The following is a 23,360-nucleotide window of genomic DNA, read 5'->3' on the forward strand; positions in this document are numbered from 1 at the left end:
AGACGAGACACTTACACATAGTATAGTACAGTGCTGCCTTGGATTACAAGTATAATACGTTCCGGGACTGTGCTTGTAATCCAAATCACTCTTATGGCTGAATGTAAGTGCAGGCACATTATAGCAGCAGTGTGTATAGCTGAGTGTGAGTGCAGGTACATTAAAGCAGCAGTGTGTATAGCTGAGTGTGAGTGCAGGTACATTAAAGCAGCAGTGTGTATAGCTGAGTGTGAGTGCAGGTACATTAAAGCAGCAGTGTGTATAGCTGAGTGTGAGTGCAGGCACATTATAGCAGCAGGGTGTATAGCTGAGTGTGAGTGCAGGCACATTATAGCAGCAGTGTGTATAGCTGAGTGTGAGTGCAGGTACATTATAGCAGCAGTGTGTATAGCTGAGTGTAAGTGCATGCAGCACTCTCTGTCCGGAGAGAGAGGGGTTACAGCTATGAAGAGATTATGTAGGAGCAGTATTATAGTAGTTATATTCCTGTATATAGGGAGCAGTATTATAGTAGTTATATTCCTGTATATAGGGGGCAGTATTATAGTAGTTATATTCTTGTATATAGGGGGCAGTATTATAGTAGTTATATCCCTGTATATAGGGGGCAGTATTATAGTAGTTATATCCCTGTATATAGGAGCAGTATTATAGTAGTATATTCCTGTATATAGGAGCAGTATTATAGTAGTTATATCCCTGTATATAGGAGCAGTATTATAGTAGTTATATTCCTGTATATAGGAGCAGTATTATAGTAGTTATATTCTTGTATATAGGAGCAGTAATATAGTAGTTATATTCCTGTATATAGGAGCAGTATTATAGTAGTTATATTCCTGTATATAGGAGCAGTATTATAGTAGTTATATTCCTGTATATAGGAGCAGTATTATAGTAGTTATATTCTTGTATATAGGAGCAGTATTATAGTAGTTATATTCCTGTATATAGGGGCAGTATTATAGTAGTTATATTCCTGTATATAGGAGCAGTATTATAGTAGTTATATTCCTGTATATAGGAGCAGTATTATAGTAGTTATATTCCTGTATATAGGAGCAGTATTATAGTAGTTATATTCCTGTATATAGGAGCAGTATTATAGTAGTTATATTCCTGTATATAGGGGGCAGTATTATAGTAGGTATATTCCTGTATATAGGAGCAGTATTATAGTAGTATATTCCTGTATATAGGAGCAGTATTATAGTAGTTATATTCCTGTATATAGGAGCAGTATTATAGTAGTTATATTCTTGTACATGTTACAGTAGTCCGACTATAAGTGACATTTACTCACATGGGGATAAAGAGGAAAATGCAGATTTCGGCGGAGTTGCTGGATGCTGCTACCACACCAGTCTTCAAATATGTGGAGATTGACCTGTCCAGCAAACTGAAGAACATATAGAGACATTTAACTGCAGGTCATATCTATCTATCTATCTCCTATCTATCTATCTATCTACCTATCTATCTCCTATCTATCTATCTCCTATCTATCTATCTCCTATCTATCTATCTATCTCCTATCTATCTATCTATCTCCTATCTATCTATCTCCTATCTATCTATCTATCTATCTATCTATCTATCTATCTATCTATCTATCTATCTATCTATCTATCTCCTATCTATCTATCTCCTATCTATCTATCTATCTATCTCCTATCTATCTATCTATCTATCTCCTATCTATCTATCTCCTATCTATCTATCTTCTATCTATCTATCTCCTATCTATCTATCTCCTATCTATCTATCTCCTATCTATCTATCTATCTATCTATCTATCTATCTCCTATCTATCTATCTATCTATCTATCTATCTATCTCCTATCTATCTATCTATCTATCTCCTATCTATCTATCTACTATCTATCTTCTATCCAGGGGCGGGCTGGGCCGGGGGGCAGGGGGGCACATGCCCCCCGGGCCGCTCTTCCCCCAGTTGTCAGGGCCGCATGGCTGCTGACAGCTGGCTGGAGTCCTCAGTGCCCCGCCTCCCCTGCTTACAGCCCCGCCCTCTTCAGTCATATTTACCTGTGGCTGTGGATCCGGACTGTGCTGGAAGCGGCCGCTGAAGCCCCGCCCCCATGCCGGTAAGCCCCGCCCCCTTTATGGCCATTATGCTTTCCTATAAGCCTATGAGGCTTATGGTAAAAAGCAAACTGCTGTAGGCAGTATCTTCCTCCGGCCACCAGAGGCCGCTCTCTCCTCCCAGCTGGTTCTCCTGTGTCTGGGCTAGAAGAGCCTGAAGACAGAGAAGATGGTGTCTGCAGGAAGCCAGGTACCTACACAGCAGGACATCTACACAGCAGGACATAGGGCAGGGGGAGGGGACCAAGGCTCTCCAGCTGTTACACAACTACTACTACCATCATGCCTGGGCTGCCATAGGCTGTCCATGCATGATGGGAGTTGTAGTTTTGCAACAGCTGAAGAGCCAAGGTTCCCTATCCCTGACATAGAGGATACATATATACAGGAGGATACATATATACAGGAGACCTACACAGGAGGATACATATATACAGGAGGAGACATACAGAGGAGTGTATAGAGGATACATATATACAGGAGGAGACATATATACAGGGGTACATGGAGGATACATATATACAAGAGGAGACATACAGAGGAGTGTATAGAGGACACATATATACAGGAGGATACATACAGAGGAGTATATAGAGGATACATATATACAGGAGGAGACATAGAGAGGAGTATATAGAGGATACATATATACAGGAGGATACATACAGAGGAGTATATAGAGGATACATATATACAGGAGACCTACACAGGAGGATACATATATACAGGAGACCTACACAGGAGGATATAGAGGATACATATATAGAGGAGGAGACATACACAGGAGTATATAGAGGATGCATATATACAGGAGGATACATACAGAGGAGTATATAGAGGATACATATATACAGGAGGAGACATACAGAGGAGTATATAGAGGATACATATACACAGGAGGATACATACAGAGGAGTATATAGAGGGGACATATATACAGGAGGAGACATATATACAGGAGGATACATATATACAAGAGGAGACATACAGAGGAGTATATAGAGGATACATATATACAGGAGGAGACATACAGAGGAGTATATAGAGGGGACATATATACAGGAGGAGACATACACAGCAGTACATAGAGGGGACATATATATACAGGAGGAGACATACAGAGGAGTATATAGAGGATACATATATACAGGAGGATACATACAGAGGAGTATATAGAGGATACATATATACAGGAGGATACATACAGAGGAGTATATAGAGGATACATATATACAGGAGGATACATACAGAGGAGTATATAGAGGATACATATATACAGGAGGAGACATATATACAGGGGTACATGGAGGATACATATATACAGGAGGAGACATACAGAGGAGTGTATAGAGGACACATATATACAGGAGGATACATACAGAGGAGTATATAGAGGATACATACAGAGGAGTATATAGAGGATACATATATACAGGAGGAGACATATATACAGGGGTACATAGAGGATACATATACACAGGAGGATACATATATACAGGAGGAGACATAGAGAGGAGTATATAGAGGATACATATATACAGGAGGATACATACAGAGGAGTATATAGAGGATACATATATACAGGAGGAGACATATATACAGGGGTACATGGAGGATACATATATACAAGAGGAGACATACAGAGGAATCAGGGCTGGGTGAGTAAACAAATTAATTCGCCCAGAAGGTTAGAATCGATTAGATTTTTTGTAAAAATCTTAAATTAAATTTTCACAAAAAATCATTGCAGGCGGAGCAGCATGGATTGTCGGGTTGGCGGCCGGGCAAGAGGTGCAGGTCAAGCGGGCGGCGCGGAGGTGAGGTGCATGGCGGGCTTATGGCTGTGCGTGGAGTGTTGGGCCGGAGGTGAGGTGCAGGGCGGGCTTATGGCGGTGCGTGGAGTGTTGGGCCGGAGGTGAGGTGCATGGCGGGCTTATGGCTGTGCGTGGAGTGTTGGGCCGGAGGTGAGGTGCATGGCGGGCTTATGGCTGTGCGTGGAGTGTTGGGCTAGAGGTGAGATGCAGGGCGGTCGGGCAGTCCACCTAACAGAGCTGCGACTGACCTGCCCGAGCTATAAATATCACGTCCTGCTCCCCTCCTGGCCACACGTGCAGGTCCCCGGTCTCTGGAGCAGGTGATATCATCACTACAGTCCCTGCGGCCTCCTTCAAAGACTGGGGACCTGCATGTGTGGCGGGGAGGGGAACTTGTGTGCCAGGGTGAGAGGAAGAGGAGGAGGGCTATGTGCACTCCTGCCCCAATCACCCCCAGCTGCCCCAGTCCCCCTCAATCACCCCCAGCTGCCCCAGTCCCCCTCAGTCACCCCCAGTCTTTCCCATTTCCCCTCCGTCATCCCCAGTCTGCCCCAGTCCCCCTTCAGTCAACTCCAACTGTCCCCAGTCCCCCTTCAGTCAACCCCAGTTTGCCCCATACACCCCCAGCTCTCCCAGTCACCCCCAGCTCCCCCAGTTTGCCCCATACACCCCCAGCTCTCCCAGTCACCCCCAGCTCCCCCAGTTTGCCCCATACACCCCCAGCTCTCCCAGTCACCCTCAGCTCCCCCAGTTTGCCCCATACACCCCCAGCTCTCCCAGTCACCCTCAGCTCCCCCAGTTTGCCCCATACACCCCCAGCTCTCCCAGTCACCCTCAGCTCCCCCAGTTTGCCCCATACACCCCCAGCTCTCCCAGTCACCCTCAGCTCCCCCAGTTTGCCCCATACACCCCCAGCTCTCCCAGTCACCCTCAGCTCCCCCAGTTTGCCCCGTACACCCCCAGCTCTCCCAGTCACCCCCAGCTGCCCCAGTTTCCCCCAGTGACCCCTCAGCTATACCCGTATTACTACTACACCCCACATCTGTACCTGTACTACTAATCCCCCTCATCTGTACTACTAATACACCCCTCATTTATACCTGTACTACCTCACCCCTCATCTTTACCTGTACTACTACACCCCTTATTCACTATACCTCCACTACTACACCCTACCTAGATGGAGGCACCAGTGGTATGGTGGTATAAGTAACTATGTGGTGATAATATTTGTTACTTATATAATGGTAATAGATGATGTGGCTATGGGGTCATAGAGCGCAATTATGGGCGTGGCTATGTCCCTCTTTCCCCCCAGCAAAAGTTGGGGGGTATGCATATATACAGGAGTACATAGAGAAGACATATATACAGAAGTATATAGATGATACATATATACAGGAGTACATAGAGGATACATCATAGATCCTCTATGTACTCCTGTATATATGCATCCTCTATGTACTGCTGTATATATGTCTCCTCTGTACTGCTGTATATATGTCTCCTCTATGTACTGCTGTATATATGTCTCCTCTATGTACTCCTGTATATATGCATCCTCTATGTACTCCTGTATATATGCATCCTCTATGTACTGCTGTGTAGGTCTCCTCCTGTGTGTGTGTATATATATATATATATATATATATATATATATATATATATAGTTACACTGATCCAAATTTTCCTGCATTGCATATTCCCTCGTGAATATATATATATATATATATATATATATATATATATATATATGTATATACGCACACACAGGAGGAGACCTACACAGCAGTACATAGAGGATACATATATACAGCAGTACGTAGAGGATACATATATACAGGAGTAGACATACACAGCAGTACATAGAGGGGACATATATACAGGAGGAGACATATACAGGAGTACATAGAGGATACATATAAGTATGTGTGTTTGTTGTTTTGTTTATTATTATTTTTACTAATGGGGGGTGCACACACGAGGGGGGTGTTCTAAAAAGAGGAATGCCTATACCCACAGGACCACAGCAGTAAAAAAAAATACAGAAACCCCAGCTTTCCCAGCATCTTGTATTTGTAGTCAGTATAATGGAGGTCACCCAGCTTTTCCACCATCTTATACTGCGTATGATGGAGGTCACCCAGCTTTCTCACCATCCTATACTCAGTATGATGGAGGTCACCCAGCATTCCCAGCATCTTATAGTCAGTAGGATGGAGGTCACCCAGCTTTCCCAGCATCTTATAGTCAGTAGGATGGAGGTCACCCAGCTTTCCCAGCATCTTATAGTCAGTATGATGGAGGTCACACAGCTTTCCCAGCATCTTATAGTCAGTAGGATGGAGGTCACCCAGCTTTCTCACCATCCTATACTCAGTATGATGGAGGTCACCCAGCTTTCTCACCATCCTATACTCAGTATGATGGAGGTCACACAGCTTTCCCAGCATCTTATAGTCAGTAGGATGGAGGTCACCCAGCTTTCTCACCATCCTATACTCAGTATGATGGAGATCACCCAGCTTTCCAGCATCATATACTCAGTACGATAGAGGTCACCCAGCATTCCTAGCATCTGTCTATGGGTACGTTCCGTGTCATCGCTGAGCCGCCCCATAGACTTATACAGGAAAGTGACTTCTGATCCCTTCACAGGGCACAGTAGGATATTTGGTCACAAATGACGAAGATGTTATAGGTAAGGGCCAGAGTGGTCCTTAAAGGATGGGCCGCCAGCCTGCTACTTATGGGCCAGTGCTGTGTGCTTGCCCCCCGGGCTAAAATTTGCCAGCCAGCCCCTGCTTCTATCTATCTCCTATCTATCTATCTATCTATCTATCTATCTATCTATCTATCTATCTCCTATCTATCTATCTCCTATCTATCTATCTATCTATCTATCTATCTATCTATCTATCTCCTATCTATCTATCTCCTATCTATCCATCTATCTCCTATCTATCTATCTATCTATCTATCTATCTATCTATCTATCTCCTATCTATCTATCTCCTATCTATCTATCTATCTATCTATCTATCTATCTATCTATCTATCTCCTATCTATCTATCTATCTATCTACTATCTATCTTCTATCTATCTATCTCCTATCTATCTATCTCCTATCTATCTATCTATCTATCTATCTCCTATCTATCTATCTATCTATCTCCTATCTATCTATCTATCTCCTATCTATCTATCTCCTATCTATCTATCTATCTATCTATCTATCTATCTATCTATCTCCTATCTATCTATCTATCTATCTATCTATCTATCTATCTATCTCCTATCTATCTCCTATCTATCTATCTATCTATCTATCTATCTATCTATCTCCTATCTATCTATCTATCTCCTATCTATCTATCTATCTATCTATCTATCTCCTATCTATCTATCTATCTATCTATCTATCTATCTCCTATCTATCTATCTATCTCCTATCTATCTATCTATCTCCTATCTATCTATCTATCTATCTATCTATCTATCTATCTATCTATCTATCTCCTATCTATCTATCTATCTATCTATCTATCTATCTATCTATCTATCTCCTATCTATCTATCTATCTATCTATCTATCTATCTATCTATCTCCTATCTATCTCCTATCTATCTATCTATCTATCTATCTATCTATCTCCTATCTATCTATCTATCTATCTATCTATCTATCTATCTATCTCCTATCTATCTATCTCCTATCTATCTATCTATCTATCTATCTATCTCCTATCTATCTATCTATCTATCTATCTATCTATCTATCTCCTATCTATCTATCTATCTATCTATCTATCTATCTATCTCCTATCTATCTCCTATCTATCTATCTCCTATCTATCTATCTCCTATCTATCTCCTATCTATCTATCTATCTATCTATCTATCTATCTCCTATCTATCTATCTATCTCCTATCTATCTATCTCCTATCTATCTCCTATCTATCTATCTCCTATCTATCTATCTATCTATCTATCTATCTATCTATCTATCTATCTATCTATCTATCTATCTCTCTATCTCCTATCTATCTCCTATCTATCTATCTCCTATCTATCTATCTATCTATCTATCTATCTATCTATCTATCTATCTATCTATCTATCTATCTATCTATCTCTCTATCTCCTATCTATCTCCTATCTATCTATCTCCTATCTATCTATCTATCTATCTATCTATCTATCTATCTATCTATCTATCTATCTATCTATCTATCTCCTATCTATCTATCTATCTATCTCCTATCTATCTATCTATCTATCTATCTATCTCCTATCTATCTCCTATCTATCTATCTATCTATCTATCTATCTCCTATCTATCTATCTATCTATCTATCTATCTATCTATCTATCTATCTATCTCCTATCTATCTATCTATCTATCTCCTATATATCTATCTATCTCCTATCTATCTATCTATCTATTGAAGTAAATTCAACGGCACTCCAAAGGATAGTGGAAACAAAATTTGTGATTTATTCCAGTGTGCAAATCATACACAGCACAGCAATCTCTGAGGCAACGTTTCTGTGGCCTCACGCCACCATTTTCAAGCCAAAAGTAAGTGAGCAAACACACATTTAAATACATATGGGTTACACCCATGGGTGTGACCACTTCGTGACATCATACATCAATCACAGTGGATTCAAGTGGAAACACAGTTACTAGTGAATTCAATAGATTCAAAATAAAGTGAAAAAAAATTGTGAAAAAAAACCACGTTAAATGTACATCATGCGTTAAAGTGAGAGTAAGTCACATAAATATTTTATCCAGTGAAAAAACACCCTTCAAGTGTCCATATTAAAAATAAATAAAGTCTTTGTTAAAGTCCTTATTCCAAAATGGAAGATATCCATGTAAATTCGCCTGAAAAAGAGATGCATTACATCGTTCAGGATTCCACTTCAGGAACTACAGCAGACGCTAGAGCTTCCGTGGTCACAGAGTAAAGCGTCCCCATCTCCAGGCAACAGATGACGGGGATAACCCTCCTGCGTAAACGTATCCATTGGTGTCGGTCTCCGGATCATGCAAATTAAGCCGCCATAGCAGACAGCAACATACAGTAGTTTATCGCTTTGCAGCCGCTCAACAGCGGAGTGAAATCCATCCCACCGGAGCATGCTGTTCAGCAATGGGACCTCTCTGGTCGCCACTATGGATTAAAAAAGACACAATTCGGGATTACCGCAGACACCGGGAAACGCATCATCTGAATAACAGCTCTCCAGGAGACAGGTAGTGACACACTTCGGCTTAAAAAAACGCGATCTGCTGTTAAGAGTTCCGTCCATGTTCCCACCACATTCTGTAATATAGAAAAAATAATTAGATGTCACATGTTTCACAAATAAAAGTGTAATTGCTCACAGTTCACGGAGTATACTCCAACTTACTAGGAAATGACAAGCTCATCTCGACATATGTTTAGAAATTTTATATTCAATATTGAGACCAAAGTCCCCCAAAGCATCGGTTTTAAAAATCCACTCCAACTCCTTTCTCCTAAGGAGGAGCTGTCTGTCTCCCCCTCTTTGTGGCATTTCCACTCTATCCACCACCATGAATTTGAGATCACGTTCCGTGTGCCCCTTCTCAGAAAAATGTTTGGCTACAGGGAGATCTAATCTTTTCTTTCTAATAGTATAGCGGTGGTGATTCAGTCTCGTCTTGAGATCCCAAGAAGTCTCTCCCACGTAGATACAGCCACACGGGCACCACAGAATGTAAACAACCCAGTCCGAGGCGCATGTTAAGTATTTGTTGATTTTAAATGTCTGTTTGGTGGTCGGGTGTACAAATTCTGTGCCCTTTGTCATTAGTTTGCAATTAATACAGTTGAGACAGGGGTACGACCCCAAGCTCCTCTGTCCCAGGAAAGTCTGTCGAATATTACGTCCCTTACTTAGCACATTTTTAACAAGCTGATCCTTCAAGTTTCTACCCCTCCGGAACGACATCAGGGGAGGGGCCTGGAAATCAGCTATCTTTTTGTGTGTGTTCCTCACTATGTGCCAATATTTGTTCACAATTGTCGTGATTTTGGGAGACATATCCGTGTAAGTGGACACAAAAGGGATCCTCCTGCAACCTTGTGGTCCTTCTTTGTCCTGCAATAAATTGTCCCGCTGAACCTGTTGTATGTCATGCTTACATGTATCCAAAATACTAGAAGGGTACCCCCTGTCTCTGAAGTCCTTTGTCATTTTAGTCAATGTCCTGTGCAGATCACACTCTCGTTCAATGATCCTTTTCGCCCTGAGCATCTGACTTTTGGGGAGGCTCCTTACCATTTTTCTTGGGTGGCAGCTTTCATACCTAAGGATATTGTTGCAATCGGCTGGTTTGGTAAATATGTCAGTCATTAAACGTCGTCCGTTTTTTATGACCAATACATCAAGATAGCTAATTTGATGATAGTCACAGTGCATGGTAAATTTAATGGTGGGATTGATAGTGTTCAAATGGTTAACAAATGTCACTAGTTGTGTCATGTCCCCATACCATGTCATAAAGACGTCATCAATGAAACGCCTCCACATCCCAACATGTTGGAAGTGGGGCGTCCCATAGATGACCGTCTCTTCCATGTGTGCCACCACAATATTGGCATATGTAGGTGCATAGTTAGCCCCCATCCCAACTCCACGTGTCTGCAAGTACATTTGTTCCTCAAACATAAAATAATTGTTATTCAAAGCAATGTCTAGTAACTGTAAAATAAAATCCTCCTCCTTTGGTTTTAACCCCAACTCCCCCAGTTTGCAAACAATGGCTGCCTTGCCCATAGTATTGTCTATGGAAGTGTACAAGCTAACAATATCCAAAGTTACTAGAATACATTGGTCAGGTAAATCAAGTTCTCTAATTTCCCTCAAAAATTGTGTTGAATCCCGAATGTATGATCTGGTGTTGACAACCAACGGTCTCAGCACCCTATCCAAAAAAATTGAAATATGACTTAAAACCGAGTCCCTACCCGAGACTATCGGTCGACCCGGGGGGTTATCAGGGTCTTTATGCAATTTGGGTAAAAAATAAATGACAGGCATTTTTGGGTGTTCCACCAAGAGAAATTCAGCTAGTTTTTCATCAATGATGCCTTGATGTATACCCTCCTTTATGACATTATCAATCATTTTGTTGATCTTAAACTTGGGGTCATTGTTGAGGGGCACATAGACATCTTTGTCATTCAGCTGTCTATATGCCTCACAAAGGTATTTAGACTTATCCATAATGACAATTGCCCCGCCTTTGTCGGCAGGCTTTATGACAATATGTGAATTCTGTGTGAGTTCATTTAAGGCTACCATGTCTGAGGATGTAAGGTTGGGGTGAGAGACCTTGTGTAAGTCAGTGTTATTTTGTAGCTCTCTTAATTCACTTTTCACTAAATATGCAAAGGAATCAATAGCTGTTGACACACTATTGGGATTAAAATCACTTACAGTACTGATGTTTAAGTCATGGCAATTAAATTTAGGGACCATCTCATTACCCTTATCACTAGTCCTATCTGCAAACCATACTCTTAAATTACAGCGTCTGACAAACTGAGAAACATCGAGATCTAACTGAAACCAGTCAACTGCTTGACTGGGACAATAGTTAAGACCTTTCTTAAGCACATACAATTGTCTAGGTTCAAGAGTAACAGATGAAATATTTACCACGTGGTTTTCTTTCTGGTTGTCACTCTCGGGGTATTCCTGCTGCCTCTCTGAGCTCTCCCTTTTGTGGTTTCGGTGTCTCTTTTTTCCTCCTCGTCGTGTTTTGCGGCGGAAGGAGGAACTTGATCTAAAAAAACTTCATTGTCGTTGTTCACATTCTGACGTTTGTTAATGTCCTTTCTTTTGTTTTTTCGCAGGTTGAAGGAAGTGTCATCTATCGGGTTCCATGTGTAGATTTTTCCGGAAGTATAATCATGTAAGTCTCTGAACCATTTATGTTTCTTCTGCTCCTGTAATTCACCCTTGAATTTCTCCAAAAAATTATTCTGTTTGTTGTAAAATTTGTCCAGGTCATCCGCGGACATAATGGTCTGTAGTTGATCTTTTGTGGCACTTAGATTTTTATCCACCTCTTTTAGCTGTTTCTGCATACTGTTCATCTGGATTAAAATAAGTTCAAAAGCGTACCTATTCGAAACCGTGATGAATCTCTGCCGAGACTCCTCATCCTCAAAGTCCATGTTGGGCTTTAGGCGTGTTCTCATGCCCCTCGGAATTCTCTGATGCTTGTGGTATTCGCTCAGTGTTCCAATGTGAAGTTGTAAGTTAAGTTTCCTTTTTGTTAGGTATTCATAGTCCCTCTGTAAATCAGTACTCGCAGGAGTTCTCAAAAAGGTCATGTCCGCTTGTACATCTCCCAGTATCTGGTTAGTGTCGCCCTCCGTGAAAAGGAAAGCTTGTGCTGAATGTTCATCCATGACGAAAAAAAGAATTTCTAGGAGTCCAACATCAATGGCAAAATAGTCCGTTCAGTATGTGCCAGCTTACCGGTTCAATTATATAAAAGTATATCAGCAGCACAAAATCCTAGTGAGGTGGGTGCCAGTTGTAGTTCCAACCACGAACTCTTTATATATTGAAGTAAATTCAACGGCACTCCAAAGGATAGTGGAAACAAAATTTGTGATTTATTCCAGTGTGCAAATCATACACAGCACAGCAATCTCTGAGGCAACGTTTCTGTGGCCTCACGCCACCATTTTCAAGCCAAAAGTAAGTGAGCAAACACACATTTAAATACATATGGGTTACACCCATGGGTGTGACCACTTCGTGACATCATACATCAATCACAGTGGATTCAAGTGGAAACACAGTTACTAGTGAATTCAATAGATTCAAAATAAAGTGAAAAAAAATTGTGAAAAAAAACCACGTTAAATGTACATCATGCGTTAAAGTGAGAGTAAGTCACATAAATATTTTATCCAGTGAAAAAACACCCTTCAAGTGTCCATATTAAAAATAAATAAAGTCTTTGTTAAAGTCCTTATTCCAAAATGGAAGATATCCATGTAAATTCGCCTGAAAAAGAGATGCATTACATCGTTCAGGATTCCACTTCAGGAACTACAGCAGACGCTAGAGCTTCCGTGGTCACAGAGTAAAGCGTCCCCATCTCCAGGCAACAGATGACGGGGATAACCCTCCTGCGTAAACGTATCCATTGGTGTCGGTCTCCGGATCATGCAAATTAAGCCGCCATAGCAGACAGCAACATACAGTAGTTTATCGCTTTGCAGCCGCTCAACAGCGGAGTGAAATCCATCCCACCGGAGCATGCTGTTCAGCAATGGGACCTCTCTGGTCGCCACTATGGATGGATTTCACTCCGCTGTTGAGCGGCTGCAAAGCGATAAACTACTGTATGTTGCTGTCTGCTATGGCGGCTTAATTTGCATGATCCGGAGACCGACACCAATGGATACGTTTACGCAGGAGGGTTATCCCCGTCATCTGTTGCCTGGAGATGGGGACGCTTTACTCTGTGACCACGGAAGCTCTAGCGTCTGCTGTAGTTCCTGAAGTGGAATCCTGAACGATGTAATGCATCTCTTTTTCAGGCGAATTTACATGGATATCTTCCATTTTGGAATAAGGACTTTAACAAAGACTTTATTTATTTTTAATATGGACACTTGAAGGGTGTTTTTTCACTGGATAAAATATTTATGTGACTTACTCTCACTTTAACGCATGATGTACATTTAACGTGGTTTTTTTCACAATTTTTTTTCACTTTATTTTGAATCTATTGAATTCACTAGTAACTGTGTTTCCACTTGAATCCACTGTGATTGATGTATGATGTCACGAAGTGGTCACACCCATGGGTGTAACCCATATGTATTTAAATGTGTGTTTGCTCACTTACTTTTGGCTTGAAAATGGTGGCGTGAGGCCACAGAAACGTTGCCTCAGAGATTGCTGTGCTGTGTATGATTTGCACACTGGAATAAATCACAAATTTTGTTTCCACTATCCTTTGGAGTGCCGTTGAATTTACTTCAATATATAAAGAGTTCGTGGTTGGAACTACAACTGGCACCCACCTCACTAGGATTTTGTGCTGCTGATATACTTTTATATAATTGAACCGGTAAGCTGGCACATACTGAACGGACTATTTTGCCATTGATGTTGGACTCCTAGAAATTCTTTTTTCGTCATGGATGAACATTCAGCACAAGCTTTCCTTTTCACGGAGGGCGACACTAACCAGATACTGGGAGATGTACAAGCGGACATGACCTTTTTGAGAACTCCTGCGAGTACTGATTTACAGAGGGACTATGAATACCTAACAAAAAGGAAACTTAACTTACAACTTCACATTGGAACACTGAGCGAATACCACAAGCATCAGAGAATTCCGAGGGGCATGAGAACACGCCTAAAGCCCAACATGGACTTTGAGGATGAGGAGTCTCGGCAGAGATTCATCACGGTTTCGAATAGGTACGCTTTTGAACTTATTTTAATCCAGATGAACAGTATGCAGAAACAGCTAAAAGAGGTGGATAAAAATCTAAGTGCCACAAAAGATCAACTACAGACCATTATGTCCGCGGATGACCTGGACAAATTTTACAACAAACAGAATAATTTTTTGGAGAAATTCAAGGGTGAATTACAGGAGCAGAAGAAACATAAATGGTTCAGAGACTTACATGATTATACTTCCGGAAAAATCTACACATGGAACCCGATAGATGACACTTCCTTCAACCTGCGAAAAAACAAAAGAAAGGACATTAACAAACGTCAGAATGTGAACAACGACAATGAAGTTTTTTTAGATCAAGTTCCTCCTTCCGCCGCAAAACACGACGAGGAGGAAAAAAGAGACACCGAAACCACAAAAGGGAGAGCTCAGAGAGGCAGCAGGAATACCCCGAGAGTGACAACCAGAAAGAAAACCACGTGGTAAATATTTCATCTGTTACTCTTGAACCTAGACAATTGTATGTGCTTAAGAAAGGTCTTAACTATTGTCCCAGTCAAGCAGTTGACTGGTTTCAGTTAGATCTCGATGTTTCTCAGTTTGTCAGACGCTGTAATTTAAGAGTATGGTTTGCAGATAGGACTAGTGATAAGGGTAATGAGATGGTCCCTAAATTTAATTGCCATGACTTAAACATCAGTACTGTAAGTGATTTTAATCCCAATAGTGTGTCAACAGCTATTGATTCCTTTGCATATTTAGTGAAAAGTGAATTAAGAGAGCTACAAAATAACACTGACTTACACAAGGTCTCTCACCCCAACCTTACATCCTCAGACATGGTAGCCTTAAATGAACTCACACAGAATTCACATATTGTCATAAAGCCTGCCGACAAAGGCGGGGCAATTGTCATTATGGATAAGTCTAAATACCTTTGTGAGGCATATAGACAGCTGAATGACAAAGATGTCTATGTGCCCCTCAACAATGACCCCAAGTTTAAGATCAACAAAATGATTGATAATGTCATAAAGGAGGGTATACATCAAGGCATCATTGATGAAAAACTAGCTGAATTTCTCTTGGTGGAACACCCAAAAATGCCTGTCATTTATTTTTTACCCAAATTGCATAAAGACCCTGATAACCCCCCGGGTCGACCGATAGTCTCGGGTAGGGACTCGGTTTTAAGTCATATTTCAATTTTTTTGGATAGGGTGCTGAGACCGTTGGTTGTCAACACCAGATCATACATTCGGGATTCAACACAATTTTTGAGGGAAATTAGAGAACTTGATTTACCTGACCAATGTATTCTAGTAACTTTGGATATTGTTAGCTTGTACACTTCCATAGACAATACTATGGGCAAGGCAGCCATTGTTTGCAAACTGGGGGAGTTGGGGTTAAAACCAAAGGAGGAGGATTTTATTTTACAGTTACTAGACATTGCTTTGAATAACAATTATTTTATGTTTGAGGAACAAATGTACTTGCAGACACGTGGAGTTGGGATGGGGGCTAACTATGCACCTACATATGCCAATATTGTGGTGGCACACATGGAAGAGACGGTCATCTATGGGACGCCCCACTTCCAACATGTTGGGATGTGGAGGCGTTTCATTGATGACGTCTTTATGACATGGTATGGGGACATGACACAACTAGTGACATTTGTTAACCATTTGAACACTATCAATCCCACCATTAAATTTACCATGCACTGTGACTATCATCAAATTAGCTATCTTGATGTATTGGTCATAAAAAACGGACGACGTTTAATGACTGACATATTTACCAAACCAGCCGATTGCAACAATATCCTTAGGTATGAAAGCTGCCACCCAAGAAAAATGGTAAGGAGCCTCCCCAAAAGTCAGATGCTCAGGGCGAAAAGGATCATTGAACGAGAGTGTGATCTGCACAGGACATTGACTAAAATGACAAAGGACTTCAGAGACAGGGGGTACCCTTCTAGTATTTTGGATACATGTAAGCATGACATACAACAGGTTCAGCGGGACAATTTATTGCAGGACAAAGAAGGACCACAAGGTTGCAGGAGGATCCCTTTTGTGTCCACTTACACGGATATGTCTCCCAAAATCACGACAATTGTGAACAAATATTGGCACATAGTGAGGAACACACACAAAAAGATAGCTGATTTCCAGGCCCCTCCCCTGATGTCGTTCCGGAGGGGTAGAAACTTGAAGGATCAGCTTGTTAAAAATGTGCTAAGTAAGGGACGTAATATTCGACAGACTTTCCTGGGACAGAGGAGCTTGGGGTCGTACCCCTGTCTCAACTGTATTAATTGCAAACTAATGACAAAGGGCACAGAATTTGTACACCCGACCACCAAACAGACATTTAAAATCAACAAATACTTAACATGCGCCTCGGACTGGGTTGTTTACATTCTGTGGTGCCCGTGTGGCTGTATCTACGTGGGAGAGACTTCTTGGGATCTCAAGACGAGACTGAATCACCACCGCTATACTATTAGAAAGAAAAGATTAGATCTCCCTGTAGCCAAACATTTTTCTGAGAAGGGGCACACGGAACGTGATCTCAAATTCATGGTGGTGGATATAGTGGAAATGCCACAAAGAGGGGGAGACAGACAGCTCCTCCTTAGGAGAAAGGAGTTGGAGTGGATTTTTAAAACCGATGCTTTGGGGGACTTTGGTCTCAATATTGAATATAAAATTTCTAAACATATGTCGAGATGAGCTTGTCATTTCCTAGTAAGTTGGAGTATACTCCGTGAACTGTGAGCAATTACACTTTTATTTGTGAAACATGTGACATCTAATTATTTTTTCTATATTACAGAATGTGGTGGGAACATGGACGGAACTCTTAACAGCAGATCGCGTTTTTTAAGCCGAAGTGTGTCACTACCTGTCTCCTGGAGAGCTGTTATTCAGATGATGCGTTTCCCGGTGTCTGCGGTAATCCCGAATTGTGTCTTTTTTAATCCATAGTGGCGACCAGTGAGGTCCCATTGCTGAACAGCATGCTCCGGTGGGATGGATTTCACTCCGCTGTTGAGCGGCTGCAAAGCGATAAACTACTGTATGTTGCTGTCTGCTATGGCGGCTTAATTTGCATGATCCGGAGACCGACACCAATGGATACGTTTACGCAGGAGGGTTATCCCCGTCATCTGTTGCCTGGAGATGGGGACGCTTTACTCTGTGACCACGGAAGCTCTAGCGTCTGCTGTAGTTCCTGAAGTGGAATCCTGAACGATGTAATGCATCTCTTTTTCAGGCGAATTTACATGGATATCTTCCATTTTGGAATAAGGACTTTAACAAAGACTTTATTTATTTTTAATATGGACACTTGAAGGGTGTTTTTTCACTGGATAAAATATTTATGTGACTTACTCTCACTTTAACGCATGATGTACATTTAACGTGGTTTTTTTCACAATTTTTTTTCACTTTATTTTGAATCTATTGAATTCACTAGTAACTGTGTTTCCACTTGAATCCACTGTGATTGATGTATGATGTCACGAAGTGGTCACACCCATGGGTGTAACCCATATGTATTTAAATGTGTGTTTGCTCACTTACTTTTGGCTTGAAAATGGTGGCGTGAGGCCACAGAAACGTTGCCTCAGAGATTGCTGTGCTGTGTATGATTTGCACACTGGAATAAATCACAAATTTTGTTTCCACTATCCTTTGGAGTGCCGTTGAATTTACTTCAATATATAAAGAGTTCGTGGTTGGAACTACAACTGGCACCCACCTCACTAGGATTTTGTGCTGCTGATATACTTTTATATCTATCTATCTATCTATCTCCTATATATCTATCTATCTATCTATCTATCTATCTCCTATCTATCTATCTATCTATCTATCTATCTATCTATCTATCTATCTCCTATTTATTTATCTATCTATCTATCTATCTATCTATCTCCTATATATCTATCTATCTATCTATCTATCTATCTCCTATCTATCTATCTATCTATCTATCTATCTATCTATCTATCTATCTCCTATCTATCTCCTATCTATCTCCTATCTATCTATCTATCTCCTATCTATCTATCTCCTATCTATCTATCTCCTATCTATCTCCTATCTATCTCCTATCTATCTCCTATCTATCTCCTATCTATCTCCTATCTATCTATCTCCTATCTATCTATCTATCTATCTATCTCCTATCTATCTATCTCCTATCTATCTCCTATCTATCTATCTATCTATCTATCTATCTATCTATCTATCTATCTATCTATCTATCTATCTCCTATCTATCTATCTCCTATCTATCTATCTATCTATCTATCTATCTATCTCCTATCTATCTATCTATCTATCTATCTATCTCCTATCTATCTATCTATCTATCTATCTATCTATCTCCTATCTATCTATCTCCTATCTATCTATCTATCTATCTATCTATCTATCTATCTCCTATCTATCTCCTATCTATCTATCTATCTATCTATCTATCTATCTATCTATCTATCTATCTATCTCCTATCTATCTATCTATCTCCTATCTATCTATCTATCTATCTATCTATCTATCTATCTATCTCCTATCTATCTATCTCCTATCTATCTATCTATCTATCTATCTATCTATCTCCTATCTATCTATCTATCTATCTATCTATCTATCTATCTATCTCCTATCTATCTATCTATCTATCTATTTCCTATCTATCTATCTATCTCCTATCTATCTCCTATCTATCTATCTCCTATCTATCTATCTATCTATCTATCTATCTATCTATCCATCTCCTATCTATCTATCTATCTATCTATCTCCTATCTATCTATCTATCTATCTATCTATCTATCTATCATCTATCTATCTCCTATCTATCTATCTATCTATCTATCTATCTATCTATCTATCTATCTATCTCCTATCTATCTCCTATCTATCTATCTCCTATCTATCTATCTATCTATCTATCTATCTATCTATCTCCTATCTATCTATCTATCTATCTATCTATCTATCTATCTATCTATCTCCTATCTATCTCCTATCTATCTATCTATCTATCTATCTATCTATCTATCTATCTCCTATTCGTCTCACTTTACCTCGGGTTTCCAGGGTACAGACAGATTCCAGGGTTTTGATTCTTGGGGCTGCAGAAATGAGAATAAACAGAAGAGATGAGGGAAGACATTACATATATATATATATATTCTTATTGTATTTGTTCTCTGATCTTTATTGTCCTATCCAGGAAGTCTAATTCATGGCTTATAAATTGTCATTGTAAATGTGAGGTAATTGTTCAGGCTACCAATGATGAGAGTTGTAGTCTGACGGAATACAAGTGGTAGCACAACATTCTCATCAAACTTTAACCACCATATGCCTATTAGTGGCGGACAGTAAGGAGCTGTAGTGCTATGTGCCCCCACTATATGATTAGGGGTAATGGACCCAGCTTATCACTATGGACTGTAAGGAGCTGTAGTCCTATGTGCCCCCACTATATGATTAGGGGTAATGGACCCAGCTTATACCTGTAGACTGTAAGGAGCTCTATATCTATGTGCCCCCACTATATGATTAGGGGTAATGGACCTAGCTTATTCCTGTAGACTGTAAGGAGCTGTAGTCCTATGTGCCACCACTATATGATTAGGGGTAATGGACCCAGCTTATACCTGTAGACTGTAAGGAGCTCTATATCTATGTGCCACCACTATATGATTAGGGGTAATGGACCTAGCTTATTCCTGTAGACTGTAAGGAGCTCTATATCTATGTGCCCCCACTATATGATTAGGGGTAATGGACCCAGCTTATACCTGTAGACTGTAGGGAGCTCTAGTCCTATGTGCCACCACTATATGATTAGGGGTAATGGACCCAGCTTATACCTGTAGACTGTAAGCAGCTCTATATCTATGTGCCACCACTATATGATTAGGGGTAATGGACCCAGCTTATTCCTGTAGACTGTAAGCAGCTCTATATCTATGTGCCACCACTATATGATTAGGGGTAATGGACCCAGCTTATTCCTGTAGACTGTAAGCAGCTCTAGTCCTATGTGCCACCACTATATGATTAGGGGTAATGGGCCCAGCTTATTCCTGTAGACTGTAAGGAGCTGTAGTCCTATGTGCCACCACTATATGATTAGGGGTAATGGACCCAGCTTATCCCTGTAGACTGTAAGGAGCTGTAGTCCTATGTGCCCCCACTATATGATTAGGGGTAATGGACCCAGCTTATCACTATGGACTGTAAGGAGCTCTAGACATATGTGCCCCCACTATATGATTAGGGGTAATGGACCCAGCTTTGGGTGCCAGCTTATTCCTGTAGACAGTAAGGAGCTCTAGACATATGTGCCCCCACTATATGATTAGGGGTAATGGACCCAGCTTTGGGTGCCAGCTTATTCCTGTAGACTGTAAGGAGCTCTAGACATATGTGCCCCCACTATATGATTAGGGTTAATAGACCCAGCTTTGGGTGGCAGCTTATCTCCTCAGACTGTAAGGAGCTGTAGTCCTATGTGCCACCACTATGTGATTAGGGGTAATGGGCCCAGCTTTAGGAGCCAGCTTATCACTATGGACTATAAGGTCCTCTAGTGCTATGTGCCACCACTATATGATTAGGGGTAATGAACCCAGCTTTGGGTGCCAGCTTATCCCTGTAGACTGTAGGGAGCTTTAGTCCTATGTGCCACCACTATATGATTAGGGGTAATGGACCCAACTTATTCCTGTAGACTGTAAGCAGCTCTATATCTATGTGCCACCACTATATGATTAGGGGTAATGGACCTAGCTTATTCCTGTAGACTGTAAGCAGCTCTATATCTATGTGCCACCACTATATGATTAGGGGTAATGGACCTAGCTTATTCCTGTAGACTGTAAGCAGCTCTATATCTATGTGCCACCACTATATGATTAGGGGTAATGGACCCAGCTTATTCCTGTAGACTGTAAGCAGGTCTATATCTATGTGCCACCACTATATGATTAGGGGTAATGGACCCAGCTTATTCCTGTAGACCAGGGGTGGGGAACCTTTTCCATTTCGAGGGCCGGTCGGGCATTAATAAAATCATTCGAGGGCCGCATACCGTGCGCGGCAGTTAGTAGCGGGGGTTTGCAGCACCCAGGACAAGGCATAGTATTGTTCCCCCAGTGCCCCTGCTATTGTAGTTAACCCCCAGTGATGCCCCTTGTAGTCTAGTTAACCCCCAAGTCATGTCCCTGGTAGCCTAGTTAACCCCCATCAGGCATGTCCCTGGTAGCCTAGTTATTCCCCCCCATCAGTCATGTCCCTGGTAGCCTAGTTGTCCCCCCCATCAGTCATGTCCCTGGTAGCCTAGTTATTCCCCCCCCATCAGTCATGTCCCTGGTAGCCTAGTTGTCTCCCCCATCAGTCATGTCCCTGGTGGCCTAGTTATCCCCCACATCAGTCATGTCCCTGGTAGCCTAGTTATTCCCCCCCCCCATCAGGCATGTCCCTGGTAGCCTAGTTGTCCCCCCCCCCCATCAGTTATGTCCCTGGTAGCCTAGTTATTCCTCCCCCCATCAGTCATGTCTCTGGTAGCCTAGTTATTCCCCCCCCCCATCAGGCATGTCCCTGGTAGCCTAGTTATTTCCCCCCCCCCCCATCAGTCATGTCCCTGGTAGCCTAGTTGTCCCCCCCATCAGTCATGTCCCTGGTAGCCTAGTTGTCCCCCCCCCCATCAGTCATGTCCCTGGTAGCCTAGTTGTCCCCCCCCCATCAGTCATGTCCCTGGTAGCCTAGTTGTCCCCCCCCCCCATCAGTCATGTCCCTGGTAGCCTAGTTGTCCCACCCCCATCAGTCATGTCCCTGGTATCCTAGTTGTCCCCCCCCCATCAGTCATGTCCCTGGTAGCCTAGTTGTCCCCCCCCCATCAGTCATGTCCCTGGGATCCTAGTTAACCCCCAAATAAAAAAATAAACATCCCACTCACCTTACCTCCGCTCCCACGCAGCCCATGTCCTCTTCTGTCCCAGGTCCTCTGTGCCGGTCTTCTCCTGCAGGCGGCGCACGATGAAATGACGTCATCGCGCGCGGCCCGCAAGAGAGTAAAGACACGCGCCGCTCTGCTGGGGAAGAAGCCGGCATAGACAGCATCCTCCGGTGTCCGCCAGCTGTCACAGACACCGGAGGATGCGGTGTATGCCGGCTTCTTCCCCAGCAGAGCGGCGAGCATCACAGGGGAGCTGCGGGCCGCGGGCCGCATCGGGAGGTCTCAGGGGCCGGATGCGGCCCGCGGGCCGGAGGTTCCCCACCCCTGCTGTAGACTGTAAGCAGCTCTATATCTATGTGCCACCACTATATGATTAGGGGTAATGGACCCAGCTTATCCCTGTAGACTGTAAGCAGCTCTATATCTATGTGCCACCACTATATGATTAGGGGTAATGGACCCAGCTTATTCCTGTAGACTGTAAGCAGCTCTATATCTATGTGCCACCACTATATGATTAGGGGTAATGAACCCAGCTTATTCCTGTAGACTGTAAGCAGCTCTATATCTATGTGCCCCCACTATATGATTAGGGGTAATGAACCCAGCTTATACCTGTAGACTGTAAGGAGCTCTATATCTATGTGCCACCACTATATGATTAGGGGTAATGGACCCAGCTTATTCCTGTAGACTGTAGGGAGCTCTAGTCCTATGTGCCACCACTATATGATTAGGGGTAATGGACCCAGCTTATACCTGTAGACTGTAAGCAGCTCTATATCTATGTGCCACCACTATATGATTAGGGGTAATGGACCCAGTTTATTCCTGTAGACTGTAAGCAGCTCTATATCTATGTGCCACCACTATATGATTAGGGGTAATGGACCCAGCTTATTCCTGTAGACTGTAAGGAGCTGTAGTCCTATGTGCCACCACTATATGATTAGGGGTAA

The 23,360-nt window shown here is 41.9% G+C and overlaps 1 protein-coding gene across 1 annotated transcript in view; it reads right to left on the reverse strand.

Moving 5' to 3' along the window:
• The window catches only part of B4GALNT3 (beta-1,4-N-acetyl-galactosaminyltransferase 3), a 55,017-nt gene that overhangs the window by 18,954 nt on the left and 12,703 nt on the right, over positions 1-23,360 (reverse strand). Inside the window, exons 3-4 of the mRNA XM_069965171.1 lie at positions 19,517-19,564; positions 1,304-1,399 (exon numbers count right to left, since the gene is read on the reverse strand). Of these exons, the coding sequence (XP_069821272.1) occupies positions 1,304-1,399; positions 19,517-19,564 (144 nt within the window). The remainder of the gene's footprint in view (positions 1-1,303; positions 1,400-19,516; positions 19,565-23,360) is intronic.

The sequence above is a fragment of the Dendropsophus ebraccatus genome, chromosome 1 (genome assembly GCF_027789765.1).
Source record: "Dendropsophus ebraccatus isolate aDenEbr1 chromosome 1, aDenEbr1.pat, whole genome shotgun sequence".
NCBI classification, from domain to species: Eukaryota; Metazoa; Chordata; class Amphibia; order Anura; family Hylidae; genus Dendropsophus; species Dendropsophus ebraccatus.